General features: G+C 31.8%; 1 protein-coding gene across 1 annotated transcript in view; it reads right to left on the reverse strand.

Annotated features, from left to right (window-relative positions):
• LOC139525395 (DDB1- and CUL4-associated factor 8-like) overlaps positions 1-24499 on the reverse strand; it is a 26251-nt gene continuing 1752 nt past the window's right edge. Inside the window, exons 2-14 of the mRNA XM_071320712.1 lie at positions 20920-22152; positions 18849-18958; positions 14183-14323; positions 12403-12497; positions 11598-11705; positions 9374-9401; positions 8425-8472; positions 7768-7825; positions 7392-7499; positions 6908-7038; positions 6107-6226; positions 5141-5254; positions 1-2344 (exon numbers count right to left, since the gene is read on the reverse strand). Coding sequence (XP_071176813.1) covers positions 2237-2344; positions 5141-5254; positions 6107-6226; positions 6908-7038; positions 7392-7499; positions 7768-7825; positions 8425-8472; positions 9374-9401; positions 11598-11705; positions 12403-12497; positions 14183-14323; positions 18849-18958; positions 20920-22114 — 2364 coding nt within the window. The 5' untranslated portion in view covers positions 22115-22152 and the 3' untranslated portion in view covers positions 1-2236. The remainder of the gene's footprint in view (positions 2345-5140; positions 5255-6106; positions 6227-6907; positions 7039-7391; positions 7500-7767; positions 7826-8424; positions 8473-9373; positions 9402-11597; positions 11706-12402; positions 12498-14182; positions 14324-18848; positions 18959-20919; positions 22153-24499) is intronic.

Here is a 24499-nt window from a genome sequence, read left to right on the forward strand (position 1 = left end):
TCAAACTATGCTTTTAATGGTTTTTATCACCAAAGGAACAATTTGGTATAAATTATCACACATTCTTAAGTTGTATTTATACTCCATGTTAATTCTTGTCATACAAGAACATAATAAATATATATATGTATCCACAGAAAACAAATCTAATCACTGTGGAATCAAAAATGACAATGATATATATACAAACAATATATTTCAGAAGTGCTTTCTTGTATTAGTGAAATATTGGTTGTATAATAAAGTTAGACAATGAAAGTTCATGAATTGTTGAAGCTATGATTTTGTATACTGACTATACTAACACAAAAAAGAAACAGTACATCATTAACAAATCAGATGTTCTACTCTTTAAAAAATAAAACTTAAACCATGTAGTGAAAAGTTCACTTACACATATACATTGTGTGTACAAGCCAGAAAAGCTAAGAGACTATGTTTAAGGAAAATTTTCTACCAAAACTAATAAATTTAAACAAAATCTGTTTTTAGACTATCATCTTATAATAACATTGCATCATAAAAGTATCACTAAATTCAATGTTGCATCATTTCTTTGCACTTGAAAGATTTTGTCAGCATGATTCTGTGTACATTCATATAGCATGAGACCAAATCTGTGTCAGTTTCACTATATATTTGGCTGTAATCCACGCTTTAAATTTAAAAACATAATTTACATGCAATTAGTATTATACCTCATTTCATTCTCACTTCAGACATATTTAGACATGCAAATGTAATAAGGGGTTCCACAAAAATGTTTTTATCCAAGATTAATCAAAATGTCACTTTATATTTTTTAAAGGTTCTTAGATTAGCCCCTGATCATTTTTCATGTTCTAATTCCATTATCATATCATAATTTGGCTTAACGCAAAATACAATAACCTGCAATGCAGAGATTCACTTCAACACCATCAAAAGAATTCCATTTTACAAATACCATGCAATCATCTTAGTAACACACAAAAACAGAATCTTCTTCTATTGCAAACAAATTTAGAAAACTAAAAAAAATAATGTATCAGTCCCAAAAGTTGGTTAAGTACTAAATAACTTTACACTGTTATACACAAATGTTTTTACCAAAACAAATCACTCCCTTCATCAAATAACAATATTTACATTCACAAGACTAGCAAACATGATCACTGTATCTTTACAAACCTAGTTCAAGTACTCTAAACAATTAGAATATAATCAATTCTAGGAAATATTTCAAAACTGTACAACCAAAACAGCATCCTAAACAATGGATATCCAATCATCAGTGAAATGTCATTCTCATTTTGGTGTAAACACAACAAAATTACCCACAAGCCCTCAGGTTCTGCAATGGCCAAGTATATCCGTAAAATCTGACAGATTAATTCTCTGACTAGGAGTAAACATTCAACAAAAATCATAATTGTGATTTTAGGAAAAATGATTGAATGCGTCAAAGATATTTCATATTATGATTTTAAACATAAAATTCTATCAGTAAATTAAACATGTCAGAAACATAAATCGTCAATAACTATAAACATGTGTATTGTTATATACAGAAGCAGAATTATGGTTTGATATCCAGATAATATAATCTGAATATGTACTGTAGCAAAAAATGGAACATCAAAATGATGATATAAACAAAGTCACAAAATGACATATTTTCAAATAAATTTTTGTTTCTATGTCAGACTGAATTCAAAATGCATATCTATCAATTAGTTCTCCTAAATAACTATTAGTACTGTAGTACAAGCTGTTGTTAGCCAAAAATGTGTAGTGATCATTTAGGTACTAAATACTGCTGTAAATTGCAATATTTAAAAAAATATCAGACATCAAAAATCCATAAAATATGATTACTTTTGAAAATTTATGTACTTTTGAATAAAGATAATAAAAATAACTTTACTCTCAAAAAAAACAACCCACCAGCATTGTTATTATAATATATAAAATACTAAAAAATATTTATTTTTTCCTTATTATATTATTTTATAGACTTTGACACAATGCAGGATTGATATAATATGTTAATATTATTACAGCATTTCTAGCTACCATTTTATCAAATGCTTTATAAAAATAGGAGACAATTATTTGACAAAACTGTATGAATAAAAAAACATTGTTGAACATTTTTGTTCTAAGTTATTTACTGACAGTTTCCTTTTAACAAATGCAATTTGTAGAAAACAAGACAAAGTGAATTTCATATATGGCACAGGAAATGTCCAGGTAACTATGATGGTGCACAGGGAATTCTGGGAATATCATCTGAATCGGAAGAATCGTTCTCACTGTTCTCAGTGCTGGTTGAGTCTCTTTCACCTTCTGCTTCTCTTTCTCTCTAAAAAAAGAAAACTTCATTAAAAACAAGTGAAACTATCAGCTACTGTTCACCATTAATATCAATGCTTTAAGTATAAATGAAGAGAAATGGATGTGAAACTATCAGCTACTGTTCACCATTAATATCAATGCTTTAAGTATAAATGAAGAGAAATGGATGTGAAACTATCAGCTACTGTTCACCATTAATATCAATGCTTTAAGTATAAATGAAGAGAAATGGATGTGAAACTATCAGCTACTGTTCACCATTAATATCAATGCTTTAAGTATAAATGAAGAGGAATGGATGTGAAACTATCAGCTACTGTTCACCATTAATATCAATGCTTTAAGTATAAATGAAGAGAAATGGATGTGAAACTATCAGCTACTGTTCACCATTAATATCAATGCTTTAAGTATAAATGAAGAGAAATGGATGTGAAACTATCAGCTACTGTTCACCATTAATATCAATGCTTTAAGTATAAATGAAGAGAAATGGATGTGAAACTATCAGCTACTGTTCACCATTAATATCAATGCTTTAAGTATAAATGAAGAGGAATGGATGTGAAACTATCAGCTACTGTTCACCATTAATATCAATGCTTTAAGTATAAATGAAGAGAAATGGATGTGAAACTATCAGCTACTGTTCACCATTAATATCAATGCTTTAAGTATAAATGAAGAGGAATGGATGTGAAACTATCAGCTACTGTTCACCATTAATATCAATGCTTTAAGTATAAATGAAGAGAAATGGATGTGAAACTATCAGCTACTGTTCACCATTAATATCAATGCTTTAAGTATAAATGAAGAGGAATGGATGTGAAACTATCAGCTACTGTTCACCATTAATATCAATGCTTTAAGTATAAATGAAGAGAAATGGATGTGAAACTATCAGCTACTGTTCACCATTAATATCAATGCTTTAAGTATAAATGAAGAGGAATGGATGTGAAACTATCAGCTACTGTTCACTATTGATAGAAATGCTTTAAGTATAAATGAAGAGAAATGGATGTGAAACTATCAGCTACTGTTCACCATTAATATCAATGCTTTAAGTATAAATGAAGAGAAATGGATGTGAAACTATCAGCTACTGTTCACCATTAATATCAATGCTTTAAGTATAAATGAAGAGGAATGGATGTGAAACTATCAGCTACTGTTCACTATTGATAGAAATGCTTTAAGTATAAATGAAGAGAAATGGATGTGAAACTATCAGCTACTGTTCACCATTAATATCAATGCTTTAAGTATAAATGAAGAGAAATGGATGTGAAACTATCAGCTACTGTTCACTATTGATAGAAATGCTTTAAGTATAAATGAAGAGGAATGGATGTGAAACTATCAGCTACTGTTCACCATTAATATCAATGCTTTAAGTATAAATGAAGAGAAATGGATGTGAAACTATCAGCTACTGTTCACCATTAATATCAATGCTTTAAGTATAAATGAAGAGGAATGGATGTGAAACTATCAGCTACTGTTCACTATTGATAGAAATGCTTTAAGTATAAATGAAGAGGAATGGATGTGAAACTATCAGCTACTGTTCACCATTAATATCAATGCTTTAAGTATAAATGAAGAGAAATGGATGTGAAACTATCAGCTACTGTTCACCATTAATATCAATGCTTTAAGTATAAATGAAGAGGAATGGATGTGAAACTATCAGCTACTGTTCACCATTAATATCAATGCTTTAAGTATAAATGAAGAGGAATGGATGTGAAACTATCAGCTACTGTTCACCATTAATATCAATGCTTTAAGTATAAATGAAGAGAAATGGATGTGAAACTATCAGCTACTGTTCACCATTAATATCAATGCTTTAAGTATAAATGAAGAGAAATGGATGTGAAACTATCAGCTACTGTTCACCATTAATATCAATGCTTTAAGTATAAATGAAGAGGAATGGATGTGAAACTATCAGCTACTGTTCACCATTAATATCAATGCTTTAAGTATAAATGAAGAGAAATGGATGTGAAACTATCAGCTACTGTTCACCATTAATATCAATGCTTTAAGTATAAATGAAGAGAAATGGATGTGAAACTATCAGCTACTGTTCACTATTGATAGAAATGCTTTAAGTATAAATGAAGAGAAATGGATGTGAAACTATCAGCTACTGTTCACCATTAATATCAATGCTTTAAGTATAAATGAAGAGGAATGGATGTGAAACCCATCACATTGTTCTGTGGATGTGAAACCCATCACATTGTTCTGTGGATGTGAAACCCATCACATTGTTCTGTGGATGTGAAACCCATCACATTGTTCTGTGGATGTGAAACCCATCACATTGTTCTGTGGATGTGAAACCCATCACATTGTTCTGTGGATGTGAAACCCATCACATTGTTCTGTGGATTCATTTATTATTGTGGATACACATTTTTGTGGTCCGTGGTTTTGCCAAAGTTTGCATACAAGCATAAAGAAACTTTATTCTTTATTGAACAATTGAATTTGTGGCTAACTTTCACCCTCAAAATCCACAAAAATTGTATCCAATAAGTAATAATGAATCCCCAGTATAGGATTCTTTTTAAGGTGAAATCCTCCTAGTTTTTGGTCTACCATGATTAAATATTGTTTTGGTAAACACATATTTGTTTTCAATAGAACGCCTGCTTATATATAACTTTATCAAGCGTTATATGAATTTAGGGTGAGTTTTCAATAATTTTTTGTTGGACTGATAATAACTTTCAATTTACTTGTCAGAAGCATACATAGCATGTCTTACTATAAAACCACTTACCCGCCTTCTTGCCCTAGGCATGTGGTGCATAATATACCATAACATTTGCCCGTCTATCATATCTACATCATGTATTCTTTCATCTTCTCTTTCTTTCATATTCCGTTTTGTTGCCTTATTTTGGAATATAAATAACATATAGATACAAAAGTAAATAGTATTTTTTGTTAATACAGCAATGAATTTCATTTTAATGTGTACAGTAGGAAAAATTTATAAAAATATATAATACATATTTTAAATATACTGAAATTATCATCAAATACCATACATGTACTTTTTAAAAATTTATACTGAAGTAAAATACAATCTTATTTATGCTGGAACATAATAACAACAGTAAAATTACATTTTTATTTTATAAAGGTGGTACATAACACTACAGGGAGATAACTCTGTAAAAATCAGAAAAAAAAAGTATTAAGAATTTCATAAATTGTCATTATCAAATGGAATTTATAAGATTTGGTAAACAGGAAATATATCAGCCATCAATCTGGTAACACACAGTTAGCATGTTCACATGTCATATGAAGCTTGATACCAAATATGTAGTTCCTAATAAAAATGTGACTTCGGTTAAAGTGACGAACAGAAAGACAGATGACAACCTGTCATTGAGCAATGGTGTAATACAGATTTATCAGATTTTTAAAGTATAATATATTGTAAAATATCGGCCACACCACACAATATGATTTTTAGCATCTTAATCTCACTCACTCACTTATATAAAATCAAAACACACACAAATACCACAATTATCTATACATGTTATTAAACTGTCAACACTAAGATATGTACCTTTACCACAATTATCTATACATGTTATTAAACTGTCAACACTAAGATTTGTACCTTTACCACAATTATCTATACATGTTATTAAACTGTCAACACTAAGATTTGTACCTTTACCACAATTATCTATACATGTTATTAAACTGTCAACACTAAGATATGTACCTTTTTAATTCCTTTGAGATCTGTAGGCTGTTCTGCCATAGGAGACCATATCTTGACTTCATGGTCCAATCCACTAGTAGCAAGTACTGGCAAGGTTGGGTGTGGTTCTAATACATTTATCTACACACAAAAAGATTCATTTCATGCTTTGCAAATTTACAGTGAGAGAATAAAATTTTCATACATTGAAAATAAAATGATTAAAAATTATGAATATATTGTTTGATAACTTTTATTTAATACTGTTTTTTTTCTACACATACTATGTAACAAGGGGAATAACTACAACTTGCATAAAATAACAATTGGTTCAACATAAATTGTATTGACCTTTTTATAATTCTTATTTTAAAAATTCCGATAGGGAACATATTTTTCATAATTGTAGTATCAAACCAATTTTCAAGACGTTTCATATACGTGTAAAAAACAGAGACAGTAATATTTATATTGAACCAATAATGGTCTATTACAAAAACAGAAATCCATTGTTTTAAAAATGTAAACCACTTTTGTTTAAATTTGTTCTATCTTTTGTTGGAAGTAACCATCAGATAATTCACAAAAACATTGTCTAAATTGTTTATACATCAATGAACTGCTGTAAGTTTGGCATATGATAACATGGATTTATCTATATTAACAAATAGTATTTCATTGAAAACATGATTTTGTAGTTTCAAAAACCTTTGCACACATGTCTATAAGAAATGTGTATTTTTTCAGCTCCACCTTCACCCATGAAAAATAGTATCTTAGTGAATTGACATTATTCAAAGTGATATTGTATCTATGACTTACTGCTCCATTGTCATCTCCAGTGAGATATTGTACAATCTGTTCTGTCTCTTTGTCCCACAGGAATACATGTCCACAGTCACTCCCACTCACAATAAACTCACTCTTAGGGCCATAGAAGTTCACTCCTTTTACTAAAATAATAATATTACATATTTTAAAATATAATCCACATGACATTTGAACTATGATCATATGTTCACAATTAAATAAGCATAAATCTGTAATTGCCTGCTGTAAAATAATCTTCATTTAATTTAATAGCTAAGACAAGCATACTTTTTGTCTTCATACTGCAACGGTTCTATTTGAGCAGTCAACATGCGTTGAATGAAAGTTTTTATGTGATATACTGTCTCTGACTATATATTGTCTAGTCTATCACGTTTCTAAGCCTTATCCTAATATCATCATTATGTCAAATCAATAAAATAGCATTGTGTCTCTTTTTTACACCTAACCTTAGTAGTTTATCTTAATGACCTACCTGTGTGGTTATTCCTATGTCCAGTATAGCGTTTGACATATTCTGCACCGTCAGTATGGTAGTTATTAAACATGTAGATATCTTCATCATTATATGATCCTATTATTTCTGCAAATATGAAAAGTAGTTAATTTTAGCTTTATTATTGTAGATTTATCATGATTATACATTTACTATTATTATGACTAAATGAATCAATGCAAATGACAAAAGTTAAAATTTCCACAAATTCAGTGTGTGTAAAGGAAATTCAACTGAAATATTGTTTTATTCTTGGTATACTGTACATATAAATATGAATATGAGGTATGAGTGCAAGTGTCTCAACTCTCCATCCCAGTCACAACTTGTAAAAGTAAACAATTATAAAACTTACCTGTGCCATTGTAATTATACACAGCACATGTGACATTGGCCTTTACATCACTGTCTACCTGTAATCATTAAAATAAAATAACAACACAATTTAAACTATGATGACAAGAAACTAATTCCTATATACAACTACAATTAACTGCTAGTACTCTCATATTGGTGCTTGTTTCTATTGCTTTTATGTTAGTTGTTCTTGTGCCTTGTCAACCTTTTGAGTTACCGTGAGCCAATTGCAAATTATATTTAGTTTCCTAATGTGTGGTTAAACCACTATCCTAGGTTATGGGGAGGGTTGAGTGCTCAAAAACATATCTGAATCTGCCATTCCTTTAAGTGTGTGTCCCAAGTATGGAGGCTATTGTTCAGTGCTTGTCTCTCATATTTGTTTTTTGATAATTTTTTTTGGTTATTAAATATGACTTTGTTTTTTTCCATTTAAACGATCCAAATTATTTATCAGATTCTTTTATCGACTATACAATATTGTTTTTTCTCATGGTTAAAAGCAGCATGGGTGCCTATTATTGCTCAAATCCCCTTATTTATAACTTTGGTGTCTCAATGGTTATCATACCACATCTCCTTATATTGCTAACTACTCTATCTACAGTCAATTACCACATCTAGTATTGCCATTTTATTTATATATTAAACTTACCAAGTGGTGAGGACAGAACTTTTTCAGGAGCCCTGAAGATGGATCATCCTATAACAGAAAGGAAAGCATACACATGGCAATTTTGTGTATCGAAGCAATGATAATGAAAGAGTGACTTTTAAAATGTATAGCAAGAGATCACAGGAATCAAAGTGTTTGTTAGTACTATAGGGCTTTACTTTTTCAATGGGAAGTAAGATCAAACATTACATTGCAAGAACTATTTCATTGATAAATTTCTCGAAAAGTTCATGGATAGGATGCTTAAAATGTTATGATCAATGCACTATATTTTGTGTATCTCAAAAGTAGTGTTAAGCCTTTGAAGATTTAGAAATCAATTCAGTATCATAGGGTTTTGATTGTAATTCATTCTTTATCTAAACACACACAGAGCTCCTCAAGAAATAAGCTTTATCTACTGGTTGACATGGTAAATTTTAAGATTTTTTTCTATATTATAAATTTTTGATGAAGTTAATCAATTTTGTTTTAAATCATTTTTTTTTTTTCATATTAAATCTCAAAATTGAATATCTGATAATCAAGAATCCAAAGATCTAACATACATAGTCTGTAGTATTTCATGCATCAAAATAAAACAATTAATTATTACATTGAATTATAGTTTTTTTGTATTTATCTGTCTGTTTCAAGAGGACAGCTAGACATTGCTTGATGATTTTATGAATGCATTTTTTTTTTACATATATGTATTTACCAGTTCTGTAAAAGACCATTGTCTTGAACATTTAGCATCCGCATAAGATTGTTTTCATAATATAAGAATGTTATAGGTTTCAAGTTGGCTGATCTGTAAACTACTGTTACATCATGTACATAGTATATAAAATGGGTCTTAAATGTTATCCAAATTGATTTCTGTTAAATGCTATACTTTCACTTGTTGCCTGATTTTTGTTGTTAATGAAGTTGATCATGTTCTTACCTTGTCAATCTTTCTTTTATCATACACCCTACAACATAAAAAAAGTTTTATAAATAATTCTGATTTGCAAGAAATCATTGATACAAAAACAAACAATTTTACTTTAGAAGATAAAATTACAAATAAAAAAAACTAGATTGCTTTGTTGTTGTGTTTATGTAAAAGTAAGAAGATGTGGTATGATTGTCAATGAAGCAACTCTCCACCAGAGACCAAATGAAATAGAAGTTACAAACTATAGCCATGCAAAATTTGTGTGAAGCCAGTAAATATCAAACTCAGGTCAAGATTATAAGATGAAAGACAGCAAGAAAAGCACAGTTCCTTGGCTTTTAGTTTTTCCAAATGTGTTTGGTGATATTATGCAATAAATTAATACACAATACAATTTCCTTTTTAATATTCACATCATACTGCTTTATTCATCTCACACCATTGCACACCAATGATATACAATAATCAAAGAGCTGAAGAGCTCTGAGGGAAAAGATGGCCATTGTTTCTATTGTTTGGGGGGTATCTTTTGATAGTCTACATACAAAGAATGAGCAAAAGAACAGCTAGAACATATAGAAAGGTTGACAATAATGAAGTCAAGAATTCATCATAGGGACAATTTGGACTAATGAGATCTGCACCTTCTAAATCAAAACATTTGATTAAAGTTGGGAGTTCAATTGAATTTAACAACTACAATATATTTTAGAATTTTCATTATGTACCACTGAAAGGCAGGCTAGGACCATTCTCAATTTTTTGTGACAGTACTCTCAAGATTTTTTCATTTTTTCTCAAGAAAGTGAGGACTGAAAAATCTATTCAGTTTTAATTTGCCATTAATAAAGTTCCCAGTTACAACTCTCATCACAGGGATACACGTACTTATAAAATCAAATATGATTGATATAAGCTGTGTGAAGTTTCTTTCCAGATCCCACATTTTGATATATTTGTAAATTTCATGATAAATAGCTTAAACTACAAAAAGCAACATTTAAAAAAAAATGATTTTTTTTTTAACATTACAATAATTATGTTGGTACACAAAATTATTCTTTAATTGAAGACTACTTATCATATACTTAATGTCACATTTTTAGTGTTGAGATACATTAACTTTCATTTTAGTGGGTAATTACTCACCAATTGAGGTGCTCCTGAATTGGAGAAAGATTCTAAAAACATAACTTTACAGAAAGAATAAAAACTGCAGTTGCTCTCCCCAATCTCAATAGGTTAAAAATACAACATTTTATTTTTAATAAAAAATTTTTTTTAACCATTACAATAATTATGTTGGTACACAAAATTATTCTTTAATTGAAGACTACTTATCATATACTAAATGTCACATTTTAAGTGTTCAGATACATTTACTTTGATTTTAGTGGATAATTACTCATCAATTGAGGTGTCCTGAATTGGAGGAAGATTTTAGAAACAGAACTTTACAGGAAGAATGAAAACTGCCGTTTCTCTCCCCAATCTCATGTATCCCCATTGACATTGTTTACCGCAAAAGTTGACATACAAATTACCTTTAGCCTCAGATTAAAGCATTGCATGCTGGTGTGTGAATCATCTACACTACAGCAAACACAATTAGGTTTATATTAAACAAATACGGAAGTTAAATTAGTATACAAATACTGTGAATGATTTTATAATGAATAAAGGATATCCCTGTGTAGTGTGGCATTCCAACAATGACATCACTAGGTTAGATATATTTAGAATATTTCTGAGTACTGATTTTTCCTGACTGTAACAGAAACGTATATAGTGTAAGGGAAAGCTCAATATACGATAATTTCACAAGTAACAGAAGGAAAATGTGTATTAAAATAAGTGTTTAAAGTCAATCTGTTCTCCTTGTCATCAATTTCAGTATGATATTTTAAAGGGGTTTCCAAACTATTAAAACAAAATAATTGACATGAGGGCATGGAACTCTGGCCAACCACATTAGGGAATTGACAGCTTGAAGCCATCTTTCCCCAAAAAATAAAATATATAATTATGAGAAACTTAAGACATGAAATTGAACAATATTAGTATTAGAACAAATAATTTAAATCAAACTTGCTTTAGATTATGCAATGTAAGAACCTCTGTGAGCACACTCACATACCCTTGACTCCAAAAAAATGTCACTGGGAAAACAAAATCTCAACAAGGACTCACAAGACAGAAAAAGACAACTGTCAAACCATAAACTTCTTACCTGATGAAATGATCACGCCCACCAACACAGAACTCAAATGAATTGCCAGGATTTGAATGGATGGAATATAATGGTATTCTTTTATCTCCTTCTTTGGTAAGTGCCAGCCTGAAATACATTTTAAAAATCATTCTATTTAGTTAAGAAAATATTTTAATAGCTTGTATTTAAAAGTCTAAAGGAATTATATCAATTCTCATGTATATTGCGTTTCAAAAAGACTCAATCTTTTTTTTTATGTTTTCTTCCTAGTGTTGTTTAATTTTTTTTAAATAAAAACCAATGACTGGTATTTATAGTTTTCTGTCACAACACTACATCTATGAGTACCAATCACAATTAATTGATCTTTTTATCTGTATAAATATCAGGCAATCAGTAGTAGAAACTAGCCACTGCTGCTTTCCTTGACATATAAAATATTTGATGAGATTCTTTGAGAAATCTTGTAACTTATATAGTCTAGTCAATTTAATAAACAACCTGCAACTAATCGCAACACAAAGTTTTTCCTTGAAAAACAAGTCTGTTACTATCTATGAAAACATACTTAAACTATAACAAAATGTATTTTGCAGAAAGTGGTTTAATTCAATTTAATATTTTGTAGTAAAAGTTATATGAGTTGCTTTCCCTTATTTGCCATAGTTGAGAAAAAAAATGTATACCAAAAATATTCTGTACTTTTTAAAACAGTTGAAGTAAAACAATACAATACATAATCATCTCAATTCAAAAGAATAATATTACAAATGCATGACTTTCCTGTCTCAACATTTGTATATTAGAATAAATATATACTTACTTAGTTGGCTTCTCTTCTCTCAGGTCTACACCATACACTAAAGCATCTTCTCCACAGCTTAGGAACACATGAGGAGAATCATGCTCTAAAGCCAACTGTAACAAATTCAATATATGTAATAACATTTCCTGAAGGATTGATTTAACTGATTCTGATTGAAATATAAATTCTGTGCCAGACTTTGCTTACAAAGATTTGACAACCCTCCCTATTTATTTTTTGTTCTGAAGACCTTTTCTCTTTTTTTCGCAAATACCCCTCCATAACATGATATATCTATTTAATTACACCGAATAGACTTGGATTGAAACTCTCTGTACATGTGCAGATAAATACTATCAAGCTGCAATTCATAAACATGTTTATGCATAATTTAGGGTATAAGTGGATATTATCATAGAACCGCGGGAATTATACATGTTCTAATACACGTTAGCTCGCTTTCATTATGTAACGTCATATCCGAAATCTTTTGGCGGGAAGCTGCTCGCAAGGGTAAAAAAGGAATATCCAAAATGGCAAATACCATGGTATTTGAGGCAAATTCACCGGCAGTGGTGAAAAACAGGCAAATTCGTTTGAAATGAGGAAAACATATTAGAATATGTGAAAAATACACTGGCTATCAACCAATCAAAATCTTGCTTTCTTATATAAGGTGTAATTGCGATTTTATGTATTGAACAGATATATCATGTTATGGAGGGGTATTTGCGAAAAATACAAGTCGAGGGACTTAAATTTCCCGAGCCGCTAGGCAAGGGAAATTTTGTCCCAAGACTTGTATTTTTTGCAAATACCCCTCCATAACATGATATATCTGTTTAATTACACCGAATGAATTTTAATTAAAACTCTCTGTACTAGGAAAAGGAAATATTTATTTGAGGACAAGTACTATCATAAAATATACCGCGGGAACTATACATGTACTTATACGCGTTCGCGCTGTCTTTATGTAACGTCATATCCGAAAAATTGGCGGGAAAATGCTCGAGAGGGTAAAAAAGGAATATCCAAAATGGCAAATACCATGGTATTTGAGGCATATTCACCGGCAGTGGTGAAAAACAGTCAGATTCGTTTGAAATGAGGAAGAAATGTTAGAATATGCGAAAAATACACTGGCTATCAGCCAATCAAAAGCTGGCATTCTAATATAAGGTGTAATTATAATGAAAATACCTTTAAAAAAATAAGAGGTGTGAATTTTTTTATTTGACATGCATCATGATTATCATGAACATTTGATAAATCTATACTTGTAATTGTCAAATTCACATAAAATCAATCTATTTGAATTGGAACTTTATCATGTTTATGATACATTGATAAAATTTCAAAATGTTTAAACCTACTGCATTTGTTTGCACCTGTTCTGAGTCCGGAACCTGATGTTCAGTGGTTGTTATTTGTTGATGTGGTTCATAAGTGTTTTTTCTTTTTCTTTTTCGTTTTCTATATAGATTATAAATTTGGTTTTCTTGTTTGAATGTTTTAAAAAGTGATTTTTAGGCCCTTTATAGCTTGCTCTTCAGTGTTAGCTAAGTCTCTGTGAAGGCCATACTTTGACCTATAATGGTTTACTTTTACAAATTGTGAATTGGATGGAGAGTTATATTTGTCTCATTGGAATGCATACACTGTACCTCATCTTCTATATCTAATTAAGAATTGAACTAACAGACAAGAATATAGTCTTTTTAATTTCATACCTTCTTTTCTCAGTACTTTGCTCACTTGTAAATGAACCACAATGTGTTTAGAAGCTAGAGCTTACCTTATGAGCTGCTCCTTTGTGTTGAGCTAACTTTTTTGTATTTTTACACACACCAGTCAGTGAAAGTTCAGCCAATCTTATCTGTCCATCCCTGGCACAACTCACCACATGACAGTCACCGCTAAATGGCATAAACTTGGCCTAAAATTAGATGGAATTAAATTGAGAATGGAAAAGAGAAAACAACCCGGCCATAGAAAAACAACAGCAGAAGGTCACAAATAAATATATTTCAGGGCTCACGTTACCAGGCGACTTGGGCGAAGAAGTCGCCCTCCCGACCGTCACTTCGCTTTCCCCGACCCCCAAAAGCGAAAACAAGTCGCCCTGTTCTTGACAAAAGTCGCTTTCAGTCGCTTCCGTCATCGGACATTTTCAATTTTTACCAAGTTGATGAAACATCAATTTTTTACTGATAATTAAAGAAATTCAGACATAAACTATTCATTATCTTTAGAAAAGAGGTTGAAGCATTGTCTTCGCAGTGTGTATCAGGTTATTTGATAAAAAAAACTTTTTATCACTTCGTGCATTTTTCGCAAGTTCCGGTGCTTGTTACTCGAAAACGTACATCAACCTAAATTTCGGCGGCAAAATAAGTTTGTTACTTCATTTAAACGTGATAAAAGTTGCCTCCAATAAATGTTTAATCCATTTATTGCATTAAAACCGTCATGTTTCTTTCCAAATAACTTGTCAAACATCGTTTATTTTTGTAAATTTTTTTGCATTCGTCCGCCATTGACCGATTTCTAAACTACGGATCTGAACCGGACCAGCTATGACCGAAATCCGTACTTTTACAATAATTACTACGGACGCACGGATGGAACAGCTGACAGAAGAATATTGATCCCAAAGGGAAAAATTACGCATCCCGCACGCATTAAGAGACTTTTGGTTACATCTAATTGATTGGTGTATATAATTCCCTATATTTTTTATGAATGTTTCAAACTATTGATTAAAGTTGCTTAACTCTGAGACTATTATACTAATATCAATATATTATGGCCCAGCTTAATAACTTTTATATTTTTTTTATGAGAAACACTGAATTTCATACACAAGATAATTTTTAACTAAATTGTAATTGATATAATTTCTTTACATTTTTTAAAATATTTTTTTTTTTTTTAGTGCTAGATATTTAGTTGGTAGTTTCTCACAAGAACCTTAGTAAAACTTAAACAACTTTTAATTTCAAATGTTACTTTAATTGTAATTTTTTACTCATATGAATTGAACAACATAAAAAGAACATTATTTACATATGGCCCTTTATACTATTGTAAAATCCAAACATTGTAGCGCACCCGCGCGAATGAGCACTTCTCTTTCAAATCTCACCACTTCTCCCTATCAGTTTCAAAAAGAGAAGTCACTTCTCCCTATAATTCTGAAGTAGTGTGAGCCCTGTATTTAGGCCAATTAAAATTAATTGCTAGATTTTCATCCCCGCCCGCCCCTCTGAAATCGTCCCGCCCCGATTTTTTTTATTTAACTAAAATACGATTTCCGGATTTTATCATGTCCGTTACCGGGAACCATCGATAATTTGGATACATGTCAACTCGTACTTTCGGCAACTCGTACTCAGCCAACTCGTACTTTCGGCAACTCGTACTTCTACCAACTCGTACTTCTACTAAGTCGTACCCAATATTTTTTTAGCATTATAATATAAGTTTTCTACGTTTATATCCGTAGATATGGATATTTTAACTCCCTGAAGTATCCCAGTGCACCCTGAGGTAGATCCATAGAATATGAAAAGGATATTTTTTACTGAACATTGCGTTGAACATGTCTTAGTTTTTTCGTGTTAGTAGAAAATATTTTTAACATTATAATGCTTCATATTTTATTATTTACCTACTGATTTATCTACTGATAGGATTTGTATCTGAAAAAAAATCCTCAAGTGTCAAGGTGTGCTCGATCCTTAGAATATTTGAAGAGATTTTTTACTGAATATTGCGATAAACACGTTGTTTGTTGATGTGTTAACACTTTGTTTTTTGGTTTTTTTTTTTTATATAAGTATGGCAGTCAGTTCGTTTTCTGTTTGAATTGTTTTACTGGTCATTATAGCTGACTATGAGGTATGGGTGGGTTTTGCTCATGGTTGAAGGCTGTACGATTACCTATAGTTGTTCATTTCTGTGTCATTTTGGTCTCTAGTGAAGAGTTGTCTCATAAGCAATCATACGAGATCTTCTTTTTTATATGTCTTATTTCGTATATTTTATGTATATAATGAATGCATTTCTAATAGTTTTGAAACCATAAAGCACATGCATATGTATAAAGCAAATTGCAAAAGATTTACATTGTATATATTTTTTATTAGATACTATAATCAATAACAGATAAGAATAACAATACACTGAGCGGTTTTCATTCAGAAAACGAAATGTCTTTTAATCCGCAGACGGACCGTTCAACAAACCACACATTCGGACAAGTTGACTTGCGGTTAAATCCCCGTCTCTATACTGGTCCCACAACTGGAAATACTTGGCTTGAAGAAACTTGGAAGTAGATCGCTGTTGACGTGTCAACTTACACTCTGAAACCATCTTCAGCTGATTGGGTAAAAGTTCGGCTTCTTCTTTCAGTTTTGGAAGCAGTAAGTAGGAGGGCTTCTTTTCTTCTGATGATTTCTTGTTGATGCGGCGATGCCACCCCTCTACATAGTTGTTTGTACGTGTCGGCTGGCTGAAGACTGTCCAAGATTCCACGGGCCAAACGGTACTCTTGATCCACGTGTCTTCTACATACGTAACAAGACGCTGAAGTGGGTCGGTCTGAAGGTCTTTTAACAAATCCATTCTATTTTTGTAGGTATGTTATCCACTAATGACCACTGATTAGCATATTGTGTACTCATAATTATTTTAATGTGCATATCAAATAAATTGCCGTGCAAACAATTTCAAACAATCAATTCTAAGGAATACTAATGATTATAACGATTAGCATTTTATAAGCTTATTTAAAACAATTATGATTGAATTTTATTAACAATGAAAGTTGTTTTTTTTATTTGTATTTTGCTATATAATGATATACGAAAGAAAGTTACAATAACTATGCATATAAACTTGATAAATAATATCAAATAAAACATGGTTACGAGTTGGTAAAAATAGGGTACGAGTTGGTTGAGTACGACTTGCCGAAAGTACGAGTTGTCGTGTACCCGATAATTTCGTTTCATTCAACACTTCCTATTTCAAATTTCGTTTGTATTTCTCCGAGTAATCTATTAAATAACGATATGATTGAGTCGACATATTCTGCTACTCTATTATATTATGACAACATCTACCGAGAATAGAGATTGATAACGAGAAGGGCATGAAATATTCGAGTAACGAGTAAAACGCCTTGTCATTTAACGCAAATTGCGGTAGTCACAAGTGAATCGAAAACCGTGTTTTTTTATTTTTATGACTTTGTGTCAGGAAATTTGGACTGTAAATGATATCCAAAGCGCAAGAATCGTAGAACAAATTGGTACAAAAAACATGACTGGATTAAAGAAATTGACACAAGCACGAATTTGTTTGATTTATGACCGTATATTGAGAAAAAAAAGTCGACAAACACGCATTTTAATTCCCTTATATTTACCCATGGCTGTTGTTTTTGTTGACAAACAGCAAACCCCCTCTGTAACTGTCCCAATACCCTCAATTTAGTCATTAAAAAACTACTTTTTGGTTAAGTTCATGTTTTACATCACATAATTACTTTCCACACTGAGTTTACATTTTATTTTGTACTCATAATACTTGTGTTGCATACAATTGTACCAATACATTTTATTGATTTTTTGTGGACTACAAACCATTGCTTAGAAAGCAAAATAAATTTGGTGTAGGTCTAGTCCAACTGAAGAGAGCATTTCTCTTCCCTTTGATGTATACTATAAATAGGTTTCTAAAGCGGCAATTACATATATAACAGTGGTTGCCAATCAGGGATTTTTATTTAAGAGTTTAAAAAATAGTGTCAGATTCCTTATACAACATGAATATACATTATACAAGCTTGTTTTCCACTAGCATATACCCCGCGGTATGAAGAACTTGTGACAAGGGTTTCATATGAAATAAAATTTAAAAAATAAAATCCTCCCACCCGCCCCATGTTTTTCAAAAATTTGGATGAAAATCTACTAATTAATTTTAGTTGGCCTTATAGTGAAAATTAAATAAAGATAGTGAAGTAAAAGTAAAATGATAACCCATGCAATCTTTAATCAATCTAGTTCCTATTCATTGAGATAATATTAACGTTTCTTAACTACATGTACATGCAATATAAACATGATGTTGAAACTATACAAATGTACACATAATTACCAGTTTTTTGCTAACGGTTAATCATGTTAATACTATTTAAATTTTTTCAATAGTTTTGAAAGATGTTTCCAAGAGGGCACATGCTAATAAGTCTTGCCTGCTAATCATGACTTAATTTTATTTACATTGTACATGACGTAGAAGGCTACAGGTACATTGTATCACATTATTCTTATCATTCTCATATTGACAGGAGATGACAATGGAGCAGTCAATCTCTAATGTAATGTGAATGTATATATAGTCATCACATACTTACCCAATGACTTATTCATCTTCATCTTCACTCTTACCTGAAACACATTGCTTCTGTGTCCACTGTCGTAATACAATGCTGGTCTTTTACGTATCCAATTCCAAAGAACTATATTTAAATCATCTGATCCACTGGCTAAAAGTGTACCTAAAAATAGATTGATTGATTCTTAAATGTCCAGTGGCAAAAGTTTCATGCATGTTTAAGACGAGAACAAATTAACAAGAAATACAATTGGTACAATGTAGGTCCTGTAAAAGAGGCTGTTTAGGATGAAGGTCAGGGAAATTTGAATACCACTGAAAATTAAAAGAAGATACATCATACATGATCAGGGAAATGATTTCCTTGGCTTTGCTATTCAGACTGTCTGTTTTAAGAACATGTCACAGGGATGTGTATAGACAATGTTTCATGTACATGTACATGCAGGGTTTCCCCTGGGTCAATTATTTTTTTCGCCACCTCTTTCGCCAAAACAATATGTTTTTCGCCACTTTATTATTTTTTTCGCCAGGTGACATAATTACTTTTCGTTTAAAATGTACCTTTTTTCTACCCCGCCCCCCTTTTCCCCTTAAATAAGATGATTTTGCCCCATTGTGTTTATGATTATCCTCCCAAACTTATTTTAGAGTCTACATTGAAGAAGAAGAGGTTTTTACAACTAAACAAAAGCTTTTATTACATGAAATTGATCCCTCATTTCATATGTAGTCATTACATTGAAGGGCTACTCTCATTGGAGGGGCTGTTCCCAACCTTTTAGATAAAGGAGTAGGTCCGGTAAGGACCGATTTTGGCCTCAAATTTCAGGTTCATCTTACGAAAGATTTTGACCCCTTTTTAAACACTTAAGTGTCTACTTCATTTGAATCAATTAATTTATGCGAAAGATTTTAACTGATTTAGTCATTAAAAACAACCCAATTCAAGCTCAAATATGAAAAATCTACCAAATATGCCGAAAAATGTCACTTTTCAGATGATTTTTGTCAAAAATGAAAGTGGCCGCATCCGTGTTCATCCTCAACCTTTATATATGTTATGTATTATCATAAAATACAACTTAGATTTCAATATTAAGGATGAACACGAATGCGGCCACTTTCGTTTCACACGAAAACTGTCTAAAATTTAACTAAAATGCTAGAATTGTGAAGATTTCAGTAATTTAGCATGACTTAATGGTGCTAGTACCCGATATATGTGCATTGTATTGTCAAAAACAGCCCATATTTATGTAGCAGAAGCATTCTTCTGTCCAATAAATAACTAAAAGTTTACATTTTAACAATTTTGTAAAACTGCTATATTTTGGGGCCAAAAAGGGGTCTTACTGGACCTACTCCTTTCTTCATAGCGACAGTTTTCTTTTCTTTACCATCGTTAATGAAAAAGTTGAGACGTAAAACTGCTTCAAACACGTGTGTCCCTCAACCGACTTAAAGGTAGTCTCCCTAATCAATTACCTATATTGAAGTCAAAGGATAATTAAAGTTTTGTTTTCTAAATAATCTTTAAAAGGAGAGGAGACATCAAAAGTTTGCTTCAAAGACGTGCGTCGCAAAGTCTTAAATAAATTCTTTATGTGGCATTTAGCAGAAGCCATTTAACCATATCATTTTGTCGAACAATTCAATCAACACCTTTATTAATTACTCCTTTGTTGTCGATAGCTATAAAATGCAATCAGCTGATTATTGATTTTCTGTCCAAATCTTAATGAGGTCAAAGTGGATTCCGAGTATTGCCTGATTGGTTAAAGTCCGAGAAACTTGAAAAAAAGTAAATAAACAAGATGGAGGAAAATAAATCGTTAAATATATTTCTTTCGCCAAATTCTTTCGCAAATGACGAATTTTTATCGCCATAATTATTATTTTTTCGCAAATTGCGAAAATGGCGACCGCCAGCGGAAACCCTGTGTACATGTATACAACATATTATTTACTTTTACCCAGTGACACCGGATACAGAACTTTTTGTAAGGGGAGGCCCACTGACTGATCTAAGGAAGGGCCCGCTCCAGTTATGCTTCATTGATTCCCTTTATAATCAACCAAATGTTTCCCACAAAAGGAAATGGTGGGCCCACAATAACTTACCAATTCTATTGAAATGTAATGCATTAACACATCCATCATGATACTCAAGTTTGCATTGTAATTCAAATCTTTTCACTAGGTTTACACTTCCCTGAACTTTCTCTCTGAAATGCGATGGTGGAATCTTTTTTGAATATCCATATTCTCTGTTCCGCAGATCTTTTATTGCTTTGAATGTTTGTTTCAGATTTTCATTTTCAAATGCCACTTCTTCCTCCGATTCTGACTCACTACTTTTTTTCTGTTCCACATCAGAATCGTCATCAGAGTCAAGAACATCTTCACTTCTATGAACACTTGAATCTAAATCCAAATTGTCACTACTTTCATTTTCACTACTTTCGTTTTCACTACTTGAATCCACTCTGTTCATTCTTCTCTTGCGTTTAATTTTTTTTGTTCTTACAATGACTTCATCATCTTCATCTTCACTTTCACTACCACTTTCATTGCCTGTCTCTTTAACATCTTCATCATCACCTGACGGCATCGTTACATCACATGATGGCTCACTTTCATCCATGTCCATGCCTTGTCCAACTATGGCATTGTATGACTCTCTAGAAGAGTCTTCGTTTTCTGACAACTTTGAACTTAATGCAAGACCTGAGTCTGTTTTTGTAGACATGGCGCCACTTTCACTATGAGATTCACTAACATCCAGATCTGATACGCCATCTCTCCCTGGGGACCTATGCAAATCTAGACCACTGTCGTCTTTCTTTATTCCAATACTTTTGTTGGTAAAATTGTTTGTCCCCTCACATTTATCTGTCATTTCATTGGTTTCATCATTGTGCTTTATATCACACATTGTTTTAACATTGTTTGAATCTTCACAGACAATCGTACATTTATAAGTATCATCTGTTTCTTTTAAGACACCATTTTTACTGTGCTCAGTCATATCTGCACATGCACTGTCTCCCAAAATAGATTTATCGTAATCATTAGAACAATTTGTCGATCCTCCAATCCCATCACATAAACTGTTGTTGCAACAGAGATCTCTTCCTATGCCAGACTCGTCATTAGTCAGGTATGCTTTCCCGGGAGTGTGTATGATACTTGTGTCTTGACCAATTCCAGACTCATTAAGGGATATCCTATCTTTATTTTGACCAATCCCAGACTCATTAAGGGATATCTTGTCTTTATTCCTGGGTTCTGTAATTTCATTTTCTACTTCAGCCATGTTTTCTTCTTTAGATGACTTTACTTTTATTTCACATCCTGTAAAACATAGATATACATGGACAAGTATTAAAGTAATATTAGCTAATGGCAGTGCGTTAAAGAAGTTAAACATACATGTATAAATGTGTCAGTGCATTAATGAAAGTATGATTATCAAAATTAATTTGTGATATACATTTGTACTTCTTATCCTATGTTGAAAGAAATTTTTTACCCTCAAGTTAACATCCTTATACAATTTAGTATTCAAATTTGTATGTTAGTCCTATTTTAGGAGCACATATATTTGTTATAATTTTTCGCGCTCATGTGGCATAAAGCAAGCACCAATCAATCAATTATAATTTAAAACAGGGGGTGGGGGGTACATGACGTCCAAATGTATTATTTATGACCTATAAGTCTGAGATAATAGACGTTTATTAGCGGTTCGTCTAACTTCCAAGCTGTTTATTGAATCCAGTGAGTTGTCCCTCAAATTTGCTGGAACTAATCAGATGTATGATGTGTGCTTTAAAGCCACTATAAGACTAAAGACATTAGGTTTAATTTGTTAAAAAAAAGCAAAGTGATTTGAAACCTTTTTTTTCGTTTCTAAATGAAATACAATTAGATTTTCCTGTCCCTGTGCACAAGCTCCCCCTTCCCTTTTTGCTCAAAAGCCATGACTGGACTAGTCCAAATAATTATGACGTCTTGAAAGGCTATTATATTTTTTTTCTTTGACGCCTTACTTTGACCGTCAAAGAAAAAAAAAAAATAATAGCCTTTTAAGACGTCATAATTATTTGGACTATGACTGGACATGCTATATGTCACGTACCCATGCCAGATGTTTGGGTACCATTTTGGCATCTTAGGTGAAATGCCTGTCGCCATCATGGCCATGAAGCAAAACAAATTATTATACTGAACATGTACATGTATAATGTCAAAAGTTAAAGTGTCACAGATTCCAAAGCATGTCCATGAAGGGGGTTCTCAGTGTAACTCAAAAACGGAAACCTTTAAACTTCACTTATAAATTACATAATCACTCTCTAGAAAAAGTCGACTCTACAAAATATTTAGGCCTAACTCTTCAATCAAATTTAAAATGGGACAAACATATCGATAACATGGGGGTCAGACCTATAATCAGACAGTCCCATAATCCGACAGTCCGATAGTCCTATAATCCTACAGCCCGATAGTCCGACAGTCCTATAATCCGACAGCCCGATAGTCCGACGCACGGTCACTTGTCTCTGAAAAGTATGCCTATATAGACATGGAACGTTTGTAAATTGGTATATTTTTTCACACAAAAAATTAACAAATCAGTCGGTATGACGTCTAGTACAGGACCGCAATAATCCCATACGAATCGGAAATGAACGGAATCCGTTCACCTTAAAACATGATCGCTCTCATTCAAATTCGCCCCTTTCATGTTCACACCCTACACGTTCTTACCAAAAGTCCGTTTGCACCCTATACGTTTACTTTAGTTTATTATGAAACAATGATAAACATATTTATAGCAATACTATTACTGCCCAATTAATATATTAACCAAAACTCGACATATATAAGTGTTATCCTTTATCAGCAAAGAGTTCAGGTTTTGGCAATCAGTAAACCAAAAAAATACTAGATAGTACAGCGGTTTATATTGCCCTACAAGCTAGAGCAATGATAAGGTATTATAAATAGACGCAATTTAAGTTAAGATTTCATACCAAATCATTAACTATGAAACCGTTCTGAAAGTGGTTTTGCATCTTGACTGAAATTTGAGATAATGACACTATTTCTATTTTATCAAAACTAATTGCTCGTTTTAGAAAACAAAAGAAAAGAAAAAAAATTATTGATACTTCTATGTTATTCTATCCGAAGTAGTCGTTTCATATCTTCGGGGCAAAACCCCTCAGATATAAAAGCATACATCTAATACTTGTGACATATCACATTCAACCAGATTATACGTTACATCTTGGAACAGTATATTTAACAATATACAATGTATGTGCTCCTGTTTACATGCATGCGCTTGCGCATGTAAAAAATGTATGTAAACAGACATTCTCGTTATCAACATCGACATGATGATATAAGGAATCTTATATTAATTGTTCAAACAAGAAGGGGGGGGGGGGGGGGGGGGGGGCAATACCTTTTTGTGTTAACTTGTTATGGCCCTTTTCAATGTGTTGTTAACTGTTATCTGAGATCAATTTAAGCTGTTAACTGTTTTCAACCCACTTTGTTAACCGTTATCAGCATTTCTGCATTTTTTGTTAACTGTTTTTGCCAAAATCAAGGTGTTGTTAACATGTTAACGGACCCCCTATTGCCCTCCCTCAAGAACTGATTTAATTTATTTCTAATTTCGATGCAT

Source organism: Mytilus edulis, chromosome 5 (genome assembly GCF_963676685.1).
Source record: "Mytilus edulis chromosome 5, xbMytEdul2.2, whole genome shotgun sequence".
Taxonomy (NCBI): Eukaryota; Metazoa; Mollusca; class Bivalvia; order Mytilida; family Mytilidae; genus Mytilus; species Mytilus edulis.